This window comes from Drosophila albomicans, chromosome X (assembly GCF_009650485.2).
Source record: "Drosophila albomicans strain 15112-1751.03 chromosome X, ASM965048v2, whole genome shotgun sequence".
NCBI classification, from domain to species: Eukaryota; Metazoa; Arthropoda; class Insecta; order Diptera; family Drosophilidae; genus Drosophila; species Drosophila albomicans.
In genome coordinates, this window is record NC_047627.2 from 28,098,203 (window position 1) to 28,112,028 (window position 13,826).

Below are 13,826 nucleotides of genomic sequence, written 5' to 3' on the forward strand. Positions count from 1 at the left end.
GAGCTGATGTGGGTAGCATTGACTACAAGGCCGGACATTTTGCATTCTGTAGCAAAGTTGGCACAACGCAATCAGGATCCACATAGCGAACACATGGCAGGTGTTAATCACGTTTTAAGATACCTGGCAACAACAAGTGAGTTAAAGCTTCACTATAAGAAGTGCGAGCAGGCGCTTGTTGGATACGTTGACGCCGACTGGGGAGGTGATCACTCGGATAGACGTTCGTATACCGGATACGTTTTCTATCTGGCCGGAGGAGCGATTTCATGGAAATCCGAGAAGCAGCACAGCGTGGCACTCAGCAGCACGGAGGCTGAATACATGGCTTTGTCAGCCGCTTGCAAGGAAGCAGTTGCATTGAGGCGACTATTTGTAGAGATTGGCTGCGGTGATGAAAGCACTCCAACCTTTTTGTATGGAGACAACTTGAGTGCACAGCAATTGGCGAAGAATCCAGTCCATCATGCTAGGACTAAGCATATTGATATTCGCCACCACTTCGTAACAGACGTCGTTAAGGAAGGGCATGTAACATTGAAATACGTTTCTACAGATTTGATGATTGCCGACATTTTAACCAAGAATCTGCAGAAACTCAAACATACAGAATTTACTAACAAAATGAATTTGAAGTAAATATGTGTAAACGTGCTCGCAATGAGGAAGGGTATTGAAACTATGTGTTCGATTCATTGCGTGCGTATATCGATTATTGTAACACTAACCGATTGTAACGATAACTTAACGATGTCAGTCGCAAATAAAATTTCGTACTTAGCAGACGTGCTCGGCGATCTTTTTCTTTTTCTATACATACACACACACCCAGCCAAAACGTAACTTCTACATATATTAAACCATACCTACTAAAGAATGTCAGAAAAAGATAACATAACATGCGAAGTAAATTGCAACTAGTATTAGAAATTATTTATATCTGTTATGGGAGAATGCATTAAGGAAACATTTCAAATAAAAAGTAATACAATTTTATATAAAAGCAAAAAAATACGGGATTATTCCTGAAATATAGCAAATTCATAAAATATGCCAAATTAATATACCACAAATATACTAAAATATAACGATAGCTATATTTAGTATAATGATATAGTATATTTATCAAGTACTACATTCAAAATATACCATAGAGTACATAAATATACCAGATTTTCAGCGCCAACTAAAATATGAGAAATTATCGACTAGACAACAATAAATTGAATTATTTCCGCTACAGTTGAAGTGGAAGTTAGCTTGATTACGAAGTTAGTTAGATTCCCATTGAAATAGTTATTAGAATTCCTCCCGAATAATGATTGAGTATCTATATTAATTTTTATTATGAAGATGTTTTATGACTAATATTTAGTGCAAGTATTCATAATAATCATTTGGACTCGCCTCTACGAATATCTTCTAATCTAGCACAACAAATGAACATCGCACACTGTGTGCTCTGGACTTTGTTTACTGTCGTGGGAGGCGCAAGGTGATTTGCCACGCCCACAGAGAATTTGTTGCTGCTTGTATTCTTGTTGTTGTTCTTGCTGTTGGTCTTGTTGCTGCTGCTGTTGATGCTTAGCTGATGCGGCCAGCGGCAACGCTGCTGGCAAAGTTTATCGCGGCGTCTCCAAATGTTTTTCTTATATTATACCCTGCATTCGAGTGCAAAAAGTGGGTAGATTGGCAACTAGAGATGTTGGATTGTAGGAAATAAAAAACAATTAAATTAAATAAATATATGTAAGATATCTAAGCGAAATCTCACTGTTTGTGGAAAATATACTAAAATAATATACCGAAAAAATACTAAAATATACCTAAAGCTATATTTGGTATATTGATATAGTAAAACTACACTCAAAATTTGTCAGATTGTTAGGTAAAAATATACTAAAAGTTAAATTTGGTATATACCATTGAGTCCAAAATATACCAGTTTCTCAATCTATTGATATAGTCCAACTATATGCAACATATACCAGAATGTAAGCCAAAAGTATTAAAATATACTAAACTCTAAATTTGGTATATACCATTAGGTAGATTGTCATTCATATTAAAATATACATTCAAAATATTCCGAATTTTCAGGGGAAAATACTAAAATATATCAGACGTTTAATTTGGTATATACCATTGAGTATAAAATATACCAGTCTATTGATATAGTACAACTACATGCAAAATATGCCAGAATGTAAACCAAAAGTACAAAAATATACCCAACTCTAAATTTGGTATATACCATTAGGTATAAAATATACCAGATTGTCATTAATATTAAAATACACATTCAAAATATACCGGATTATTAGCCAAAAATACTACAATATACCAGACGTCAAATTTCGTACAAAATATACCAGTTTCTCAATCTGTTGATAAAGTCCAACTACATGCAAAATAACAGAATGTAAGCCAAAAGTATTAAAATACACTAAACTCTAAATTTGGTATATACCATTAAATAAAAAGTATACCAAATTGTCATTCATATTAAAATAATCATTCAAAATATTCCGAATTTTCAGGCGAAAATACTCAAAAATATACCAAACTCTAAATTTGGTATATACCATTAGGTATAAAATATACGAGATTGTCATTCATATTAAAATACACATTCAAAATATACCGGATTATTAGCCAAAAATACTACAATATACCAGACGTTAAATTTAGTATATACCATTGAGTATAAAATATACCAGCTTTTCAGCCAAAACACTTAAGACCCGTTGTAAAATAGTAAATATATAAATATGCCTGTAAACATTTGAAACTCATACTGTGATTAATTCCCAATTCGTTGTTCATATGTACAACTTGTTAATTAACATAAATAAATGTATTTTATAAAAAATGTGAAACTTTGCCTTAAATAGTTATGGAGAAAAGTTAAGTTCAGATGATAAAATTAATTAATCCCCATTGTAGGATATCTTGTCGCCGGGCTTTGGGCACTTAACTGTCACTTGCGTGTTTTATTATATTTTTTTTATGATTAAGTTGCTGCTGCACAAAATGCGGTGCAAAATGTTGAGCGGCAAACTTTTTTGTAGCCAGTCGGTCGCTGTTGTTGTTGTTGTTGTAGTTGTTGTTGCTATTATTGTTGCGCGGCCGTCGTCGACGACGTCAGCGTTGTTTTTATTGTTGATGGCATAATAAGAGTGCAGATTTTTTTCTTTTTTTTTGTGTTGCTGCTGTTGAATTTTTTCTTTTTTTTTTGTATTATTAAATTGAAGTTGCGCGCAGTTTTAAGCGATGCCAGAAGCAGCCACAACGACAGCAACAGCAACAGCTAAGCCAATGAAAAAATAAAATGGCGTCGCAGCCATAAAAGCAGCAGAAGAAAGAATGAAAGATAGAGCAGCAACAACTGCATACAAAAAAAAAAACAGAGAAAAGAACGACAAGTGGAAGCGGCAAGCAGATGGAGCCAAGAAGGATGCAGCGATGACAGCAACAACAGTAACAGCAACAGCAACAACAGCAACAGCAACAAGGGAAGCAACAGCAAGTACGACAACAACGGGCAACAAAGCGATGCATGCAAATTAACGCAGAGGCTCAGATTAGGCGTAGCAAATGGGGCAACAACAGAGCGACACAAAAATGAAGCTGGAGTTAAAGTGGAGTAGCAAGTAAAAAAGAGAGAGCCAGAGAGAGAGAGAAAGAGTGAAAGAGAGAGGGATAAACACAGCTGAGGCTGAATTGCCAGCGACAGCAGTAGAAAAGAAATTAAACTTTATGTTATTGATGTTTACGTCGGGCGCACGCGGCGTATGAACAATGTGCAAGCAGTTGCAGCTTACAACGAACATTGCGATTGCGAGCGCAGCAAAAAACCAAAAAAAATAAAAAAAATGAGTGAAAATAGAGGCTACAAATCACTGGCGAGCTTAGCGTACTATAACTTGAGAGCAGACTTTCTATTTCATACTTCTATGCTCAAGGAAATAGGAAACTTAAACGCTAAGCACATCGATTAAGTTAACAAATTTACCTTTCAAAACTTCTATTAGAATCTGCTATAATATTAATATAATATGTTGCAAAATAAAACAAGTAATAAATCTGCAATCGAGGGAGATTTAAACAAAACAGCATGGTATTAATCCTTGAATATACCAAACTAATATACCAAAAAATACTTAAAATATACCAACAGTTTTATTTGTTAAATTGATATTTTATCGCCCGATGTGAGTGCTGTATTATTCTTAAAATATACCAAACTAATAAAGCAAAAATACTAAAATATACCAAACAATTTATTTAAAATATACCAAAGTAATATACCAAAAAATACTTAAAATATACCAACAGTTTTATTTGTTAAATTTAGATTTTATTACCCGATGTGAGTGCTGTATTATTCTTAAAATATACCAAACTAATATAGCAAAAATACTAAAATATACCAAACAATTTATTTGAAAACCACGAGCAACGCGGTATTATGTTTTCAAATATACCGAACTAATATACCAAAAAAATACTGACATATACCGCAAACTTTATTTGGTATATTAATATTGTATAACCCGCGAGCAGAGCGATATTATTTTTAAAATATACCACACACATATAACAAAAAATATTAAAAATATACCAAAAAGCGTTACTTGGAATAATAATAGAATAATAATATCTAATTTCAGCTGCCAACAAATGTAAATAAATTTTCAGGCTCAATCCAAGTTAATATTTTACTAACAAAATGCTATTTCAATTGTTTGCTTGCATTTGATGTTTTAATTATGAGGAAAACAAAATCAAATTTTCTTTTACACTTCATCTTCTTATTTTACTTGAATTTCATTATTCTCATTTAGTATAAAAAGTGAATTTCGGTTGTATTTGTGATATTTAAATAATGCTGATTTATCAAGTAAATGGTATTAAATGAATTAAACATGAAAATTAAAAAAAAGTGAGCTAGTTTATTAAATTAAAATTGCACAGCAAACAACAATAAAAAATGAACTAATTGGCATTTATTGCATCGGACTTGTGAAATACATTTATTGACCACAAGTCTTTAATTGAATAGTTTTATTTGATAGCTGCCAAAGCAATTGAACGGCAGTCTGTTAACATTTTAACAGCACAATTTTAAAAGAGCACTTTACTTATTAAAAATGAACATAAAACGGAAAAGCCAACAACAACAACAAAAAAAATGAACTGGAAGAAAAATCACAACTCTGTAAAGAGGCGAGTTGAGAGTTGAGCTCTCAGCTTGATTTGATTTTGATTTTAGCTTGAAAAGGCGAAGAGTGGAAGTGGAAAGACGGCAGACGAAGAAGAAGAAAGGACGGAACGTTGGGCGTGTTTTTGGCTTTGGCTTTCGACAAGGGGGGGGGGGGGGGGTTAGGGAAGCGGGGAAACACGCCGAGAGACTGCCAAAAAGGCAAATCAAATTGTCGCCTATTAGCGCAATTAACTGAGCCAAGTCACATGGAATCGCAGGGCAATTCAAGGGTTTCCTCGCTAGCTTCATCTCCTTCTCCTCTTCCCCTCCTTCTGCTTCCCCTTCCCCTTTATTGCCCACACACAGGGTGTGCGACCAAATAAGCCGCAGCGCAGCCAACGGGGCGTATGAAGCAAAGGCAAAAGCAAAGCTCTTGCTTGCCTTCCAGGGATAGACAGTTTGCATGTGTGTATGGGAGTGTGTGTGTGTGAGTGCATGTGAGCGTGTATGTGTGCGTGCGTGTTCAGCTGGCAAATTGGCAAACACAAAACACAAGCAGCAACAGCAACAACAGCAACAACATTGTTTAAATTTGATGAGCATTATTAAAAATTAATCAAAAATTTGCATTTATTTATATACTACAAACTCGCACACACACACACGCTCGCTCTTTCTCGCTCTCTCTCTCTCTCTCTCTCTCTCTCTCTCTCTTTGTCTCTCTCAGACACACACACACACACTTGTATCTCCCTCTTGAGGCAACCGCACTTCAAACCTGAAACTGAAACTGAAACTGATGTAGACATTTACTGAAAATTACGTAAATTAAATTTGTTTTTATAGCGGACAGACGCTTAAATGTGCACACATACACACACACGCACACACACACACATTCACTAGGCACACACTCAGCAGGAACTGAAAAGGGCAGCTTAATAAGCACCGGCCACATACGCAACCCAAAAACAAAATGAAATGAACAAAACTCTCAGAAGCAGTCGACCCCACAGGCCAAGCGAACCAAGCCAATGCCAACACACACACACACACACACACACTACGCACACACACACACACACACTCGAATGTTGCCATCAGCAGCAGGCTGGACGGGGCTACAAAGTAATAAGCCCCACAACGGGAGGCGCCAGACCTTAGGTCATGCCCAAGCGCCCTGGTAATAATGTGGTAAACTCTCCGGCCAAATGCCTCCTCCGACAAACCACCCACAGAGCAAGAGAGTAAGAGGGAGAGAGCGATAGAGCGAGAGAGAGAGAGAGAAATGCCACCCAAAAAAGGCAGCAACCAACAACAGCAGCAACAACAACAAGAATAACCATCTAACAGCCTTTCATTTCCTTTCTTTCTCTCTTCCTCTTCGAGGAGAATGTGTGTGAGCCGCGATTGTTAACAAATAAGCATAACACAAGACGCCTACGACAAAGTCCAGATAATGCCAAGGGTTAAAGAAGATATTTACATGCATTTGCTAGACTATCAAAAAACAAAAAAAAAAGTGACCATGGAGGAAAAAAGTGTTAAGCTAAAGCAGAGCTAAAGGATTGTTTGGCAATATTTGACAAATTATTCAACAGTTTGGCAGAAAAGAAAGTATCAGAAGAATGCTGGAAGAATAGTAAATAAATAGAGGAATGATTCTAGAAAGTAAAAACACTCAAGAATATATAATTGATAAACACTTCTTAATGCAAGAAAATATATTGTCTGTAGAAGGGTATAAGACTAATAAATAAATTGATAAATATTATATATGTAAAAAATATAAAAACACTCAAAGACAATTTAAGGAAAAACGAAAAATATAAAAAAAAAACTCTCTTTCCTTTCAAATGTCAGAAGAATTGTGGAAGAATAGTAAATAAATTGTAGAAAGAAAAAAAACTGCAAATTTTCAAGACGTTTTTAAGTTCTAAGTGTTTTTTTTTTAACTATATATAGCAGTTAATTTTACAGAAGAATACCATATATTTGAAGAAAGCGAACTTGATATTAAAATAAAAAAACACTTTAAATTCAGAAGCATCTTAGAATAGTAGTAGAATAACAGCAGAAAAATACTTACAAAAATCGAGCTAAAAACCAAGAGAAAAGTTTTAACATAGATTAGCCTACGGAAAAATTCAAGAAATGCTTGACGGTATTTACCACCAAAATTGACAGAAAAATAAGCATTAGAAGAGTAGTAAAATAAATAAAATTAAATTAAATAAAATTAATTGCTTGGCGAAGAATTTAATAGTATTTTGGCTGGCAACAAAACAAGCAAAAGAATAGCATAAAAGTTCTAAATACATAGTAGAAAAACTAAAAAGTAAATACAAAAGAACTTAAAATACAATTTAAAGCTAAGAATCTAATAACAGTTTGGCTGAAAAGTAGCAGAAGCTGTTGAAAGTCAAGTAAAAGAGTTGAAGTAGAATAGAAGCAGAATTAAAAAATGGAAATAAACCCCAATCCCCTAAACAAAAATGTGTGTCAATAATTAGCAAAGAATAGAGCAAAATCTTGGCAGAAGCATGTGAGAGAAGTAATTGATTAACAAATGTAAAAAAAACTGAGAAGAAAAGCGAACATGTTCACAAAATTAATGCCAAACATAAAACAAAACAATGAAATAAATCTACAGATTACAAAGTGAGCACAGATAAGCCAAGAAAAAAGAAAGAAAAAAAATGAAAGAAAAGGAAAGTAGGAAAATGTTATTAATTGAAATCGTAGACATGGCTATTGTTATAGCTAAGCATAAAAATTAAAGAATTATGAAATTAAGAGCTGTCCAATAAAGTAAAGTACAATAAAATATTAATGGTCAACAATATTTAAAAATGAAATTGTCGAAGAATCCATTATAAAGCGAACAACTTTAGCTGATTAACTTATGCGTTGACATATCCATTTTTTCGAAATGTAAATAAATGATGTTTGAAATGTCAAATGTAATTTAAATCTTATGAAGGTCATTTTGATGTGTGTGTGTGTGTGTGTTGAACTCTTTCATCTGCTGAAAAGTTTACTGTTTATTGCCATAAATTACTTAATTTGTTTACCTTTTCAAAGCCGCTTTAACAATTGAAAGCCCATTGAGCTTGTCAACATTTAAACCAATATCCAAAACTCGTTCGATTCGACTGCGATGCAATGTAACAAAAAGCAAAGAGCAAAAAAAAAAAAAGAGATTTTCAAATTGAAGGGCTTGCCTCGTTACTTTCAATGTCGTTGCGACAACAAAATAACTGGCAAAAAGTTTCATTTACAAGCAGCGGCAGCAACAAGAACAAATATCAATGATATGTTTGTTAAAAAACACGACAACGCCAAAAATAAAAAACGACGACGTCGACAACGAGTCGCGTCCCATGTCCGTGTCCATGGCGTAGGCGTCGACTCGAGTTGGCAAATTTTTGGATAGGTCATGTACTTGGCAGCATCCACAAACCCATTCCCCCCCTTTCCCCCTTTCCCCATCCCCCATTCACTCCCCTCGACCCGCCTCTTGCGCATCAGTTGTGGCAAAAGTTTTTGGCCCAGTTGGGTCATGAATCCTTTGGGCCTAACATTCCTTTTTTTGTTGCTTTTGCCTTTGCTATGGGTGTTTTTTTTGGTTGCCCGGTCTGTGTTGTCCGGCGTGCGCTCTTTAGCTGACACTGCGAGATATTTTCTCGCTCTTACCCAACTCAATTTGAGCCCAGAACCCAACCCAAACCGTACTCAAGCCAAGCTAAATAAACAACCAACCAATAATTGTAAATTAAAATTGAAATGAATGAGCAAAAGCGCGAAACCCCAAAAACTCACAAACTCGCAAACCCTTAAACTCAACCCCAAGTAAATCTAGTATTTTTATTTTTTTGCATTTCATTCGACAAATAATCGGAAGAGCAAATTATGAGCATGTGAAGCACATAAATAAAGCAACATATGTGTGCTTAGTATTTCATTGTAAACAATCAGTATGCGGCTGCTTTAAAAATACCAAAATTGAGTCCATTAAATACCGAACAAAATGGCAATATTATTTGCTGCGAAATTTTATCGGAAGTGCTTGAGCAAATTGGGAGAATATAAAGCGCATAAGGATTAAGAATATAAGCGCATATTTACAGTATTTATAGTATTTATGGTATTTATAGTATTTAAAGTATTTATGGTATTTATGGTATTTATATTATTTCTAGTATTTATGGTATTAATAGTATTTAATGTATTTATAGTATTTATGGTATTTATAGTATTTATGGTATTAATTTTATTTATAGTATTTTTAGTAGTTTTGGTATTTTTAGTATTTATAGTATTTATAGTATTTATAGAATTTATAGTATATTATGGTATTTATAGTATTTATGGTATTTATAGTATTTAAAGTATTTTTGGTATTTATAGTATTTATAATATTTATAGTATTTATGGTATTAATTGTATTTATAGTATTTTTAGTAGTTTTGGTATTTTTAGTATTTACAGTATTTATAGTATTTATGGTATTTATAGTATTTACAGTATTTATCGTATTTATGGTATATTTAGTATTTATTGTATTTATAGTATTTATGGTATTAATAGTATTTATAATATTTGTAGTATTTATAGTATTTACAGTATTTATAGTATATAGTATTATTGCATATAATCAGGATGTGGAAATTATTTATACAAATTCAATAAATAAACAAATATCTGTGCTTGGTATTTCATCATAATTGGCGACTTTAAAATATACCCAAATATACCAAATTAAATAATGGTAATAGCAATATTCTTTATCTCTCACTCTCTTTCCTCTATTGAAGAGACAATCTCAAATTATTAGTATTAACTATTATTCTACATTAAAAAATACCTGTAATAAATCAGTTAAATCCACTTTTACATAATAATGAAAAATCCAAAAGAGCAATACAAAATAGTAGAGAAATAGTTATCAAATTCTGATTTCACCGTGCTCTAAACTTTAAAGCCTAAACACTTGCCTATCTCTAGCCGACAACTGTGCCATTGGATTCTCAATTTCTTCCCTCTCTATAGCTCAAACTCCAACGCTTTCTCCCCCCACTTTTCTCCAACTCTCTGTCAACATTTCTCGCACGCTGATGAAAAGAAATTGAACTCACCCAGGGGCGCCACATTGTGCCTCGGTTTGAACTGTTCGCATTATGACCTGTGTTTCCATTATTGTTGCTGTTGTTGTTGTTGTTGTACTTCTCATTGCTAATGCTCGCCTTTTCGTTCTCGTTTTCGTTTTCCATCTCCAACTCCAACTCCATCTGCATCTGTTTATTGTTGTTGTGCGTTGCTGGCTTGTCCTAATAGCCAACGTTTCGTCTAATTCTCAGCTCCCATTTCAGACGCTTTTGTTACATTTCACTAATGTATTTTGGCCTACAACAACGGCATAATGCCGCCATATAGCAGCCAGCGGGTTATCAAAGCCTTTAGCCTGCGGCTGTAGCCGCTGTTTCACATGCACAGTGGAGCTGACACGACGAACTGGGCACGCATTGTGTACCGTGGGTCGAAATTTCGATTGATCTGTGACACTTTTAAAATACACTTGCACTTCGCACTTTAAGACTTTACACTTTATGAAAAAAAAAAAAAAAACAAAAAAAAAAAATCAAGTTCTGCACTTTATAATCTACACTTTTCACTTTAAGAATTTTCTACTTTACACTTTGTAAAAAAACAACAAAAAATTAAAAAAAAAAATAAGCTTTTTATAAAAATTTACACTACACTCTACACATTACACTCTTTACACTCTACACTTTCCACTTTACACTTAACACTCTACACTTTTCACTTTCAGACTTTATTGCTTTACACTTAAAAAAAAACACACTTTGCCAATATTTATATTTAGCAAATATTTTCACATTTCTGAATAGCAAATTACACAGGCGATTAAATAAACTGAAATAAAAGAAAGATTTTAAAATTAAAGAAAGATATATTGGAAAAACTCTTATGCATTTTAAAATTATTTAAATCGTTCACATTATTGATTAATGTTGGGATAATAGAAGGATGCTTGAAATACATTTAAAAATCATTTAATTTGATTTTAAACATATCAAATAACATGCCTAATTATGCAAATAAAATATTTGTATTCTTTAAAGACATTGTTGAATACTTTTTTTTATTTTAAACATAACAAAAAACATATTACTGCCGATAAATATATTTTAAAAGAAATTTTAAAGTATTTTTTTTTTTGTTATTTTAAACAAATCAAAATATTTTAATAAGCTTGTTTTGTTTGTTTATCATTTCAAGTACAAATTTCTATAGACTAACAAATAGTATTGTCGCTCTTTGATTTGAAATTTTGATTGAAAAAATGACTAAAAAATATGTTTTATTTTGAATTACCATTTTGTTATATTATTATTTATATGCAATGTTGTTGTATTATTAAGTTGTACGTATTAGTAGTGTTAGTGTTAATTTTAATTAATTAACAATAAATAATGTTATTAAAAATATTCAAAAGAAAATCATCCTGACTGAGTTTATTAATCTCCCTCTTAGCAGTACTCAATATTCACACTTAAGACTTAAAATGTAAACCGCAATTGAAGTTGTAATTAATAAAGTATTGAAAGTTGAAACTCCAATTTAGAGGACTTGCCATCAATACTCGTGGCTGTGACTATTGAGAGACTCAGTGGGGCATCGATACTAAGAGTGTGTTGCGTGTTATCAATGAGTTTATCAATTTAAAATTTGATTTCGTTGTGTGAAAATCGACACGCGGTCGATCCCGCATTCAGTTTTCTCTGTTTGCGCTGCTTGACAAATTTGAGCGAGCATCGAGCATCGAGCTTCAGGCTGGCAAAAGCAGCTGGTGTCAGCTGGCCATGGTTCTGGTTCTGGTGAATGTCGAGCCACCATGTGGTGCCGTCATAAATCAATTAGCATTAAAGCAAACGGATCTGGGCCAAAGTGAAGGAAAGAAAAAGGCAAATGGAAAAGCCGGCCGAAAAAGGGCAAACACTTCACTTATTGTTATCCCGGACACATAAATAAGGCAGGCAAACAACAACAACAACAACAGGAATATGGAGGAAAAAAATGCGAAAGCGAATACGAATACGAATGCGAATGCAAATAAACAAGCCCAAAAGGCACTTAATTGTATCAATTTAAGCAGTTAAAAGCAACACCACCGCCAAACAACTCAAACCCAGCATCACGAATGGAGCATCAACATGACGGCGTGGCTTCTGGCAACAACAATTAACGGGAATGCGAACCAAGAAGAATTTATGCGCATATTCAATGCAAATGACAGACGCGCAGTTACCCTAACAAAACATAAAGTCATTCGACTTCAATTTCATTTTTAATTATCTACATCGTTTAATTCGAAATTGTTTTAAAAAGGATTCACTTCATTTTACACTAATTTACATTAATATTTTTATTTCGTTTCTCAAAATTTCTTAAAGACTTTGCTTTGCTTTTTTGCTGGAAAAGTTTTAAATTTAAACTCTAAATACTCTGCGTTCATCTGTTACCAAAAGCTGATGAACTCGAAAATACCCTTTGATATCATTCGAAAATTCTTTTCAATTAAGTTTAAAAAGTTTATGTATATATGTATATTGAATATTAAAAAAAAACCTAACAATATCTTAGAAACCCAATTTAAATTATAAGAATATTTTTAATAGGAATAATGGGAATTTCTTTCTAAAATGTAAAAATTGCGTGATGAACCCGAAAATATCAAAACCTAGTTTTATTTTCGCTTTCAATTAGGTTTTAGTATCAAAAAATATAACTATTCATAAAGAAAAAAAATTTGAAAATCTTGCAATATTTGAGTTATTTCATGTCTGATATTTTAATTGGAATTTGTTTTTAAGATTTAAAAAGTTAAGTACTTTAATATTATAGAGCTTCAATTATTTGTTGTTATGCAAGAATAAAAATTAATCTGCTAGCTAAGTACTTTTCCCTTTTTATATTTTTATTTATGCACTTTAATATACCCTCTTTCCTTTCATAGGGTATAAGACAGTCGCCCACATTTCGCAGGCTGTTTACATTTGTGCCTCGCTCTCGCTCTCGCTTTTGGTTCTTTTGTTTTTTTGTTGCTTTAATTTCTTCGCTTTATTTTTTTTTTGTTCGTATTTTATATTTCGCTTGCTTTCGGATGCTGCATGTGAAAGGACATCAAGTGGCGAGCAAAGATCCTTATGCGGGCCTTGCATGGAAAGTCACTTGCCAATGGTAAAAATAAAAAAAAAAAAAGAAATCATCAACTTGCCCGGTCCCAGACTAATGGCCCGAATGGTAATCACAGCTGAAAATGCTCTCATCTTTCCTCTCACTCTCTTTCCTATTCTTTAGCATTCTGCATCTCTTTCTTTACTTGAGCCGAAGCATTTGTTTGGCATTGCTATCAGTCGAGAGTCGAGAGACGAGAGTCGAGAGTTGAGCAGCTCAAGCAAATCCCCCTGAAAAGGCAGTTCAATTTCAAGGATATTGATTGCAAAATACTTATCTATTACAAGCCAAACAATTGAAAATTCGAATCTACTTGAAGTGCACTCGAAAGCCATTCAACTTCGCAGAGTTACCAGTT

General features: G+C 33.3%; 1 protein-coding gene across 1 annotated transcript in view; it reads right to left on the minus strand.

Moving 5' to 3' along the window:
* Window positions 1-10,795, minus strand: part of LOC127565692 (GATA zinc finger domain-containing protein 21-like) — a 74,086-nt gene extending 63,291 nt beyond the window's left edge. Inside the window, exon 1 of the mRNA XM_052005488.1 lies at window positions 10,345-10,795. Coding sequence (XP_051861448.1) covers window positions 10,345-10,503 — 159 coding nt within the window. The 5' untranslated portion in view covers window positions 10,504-10,795. The remainder of the gene's footprint in view (window positions 1-10,344) is intronic.
* Between the last annotated feature and the right edge of the window lie 3,031 nt (window positions 10,796-13,826).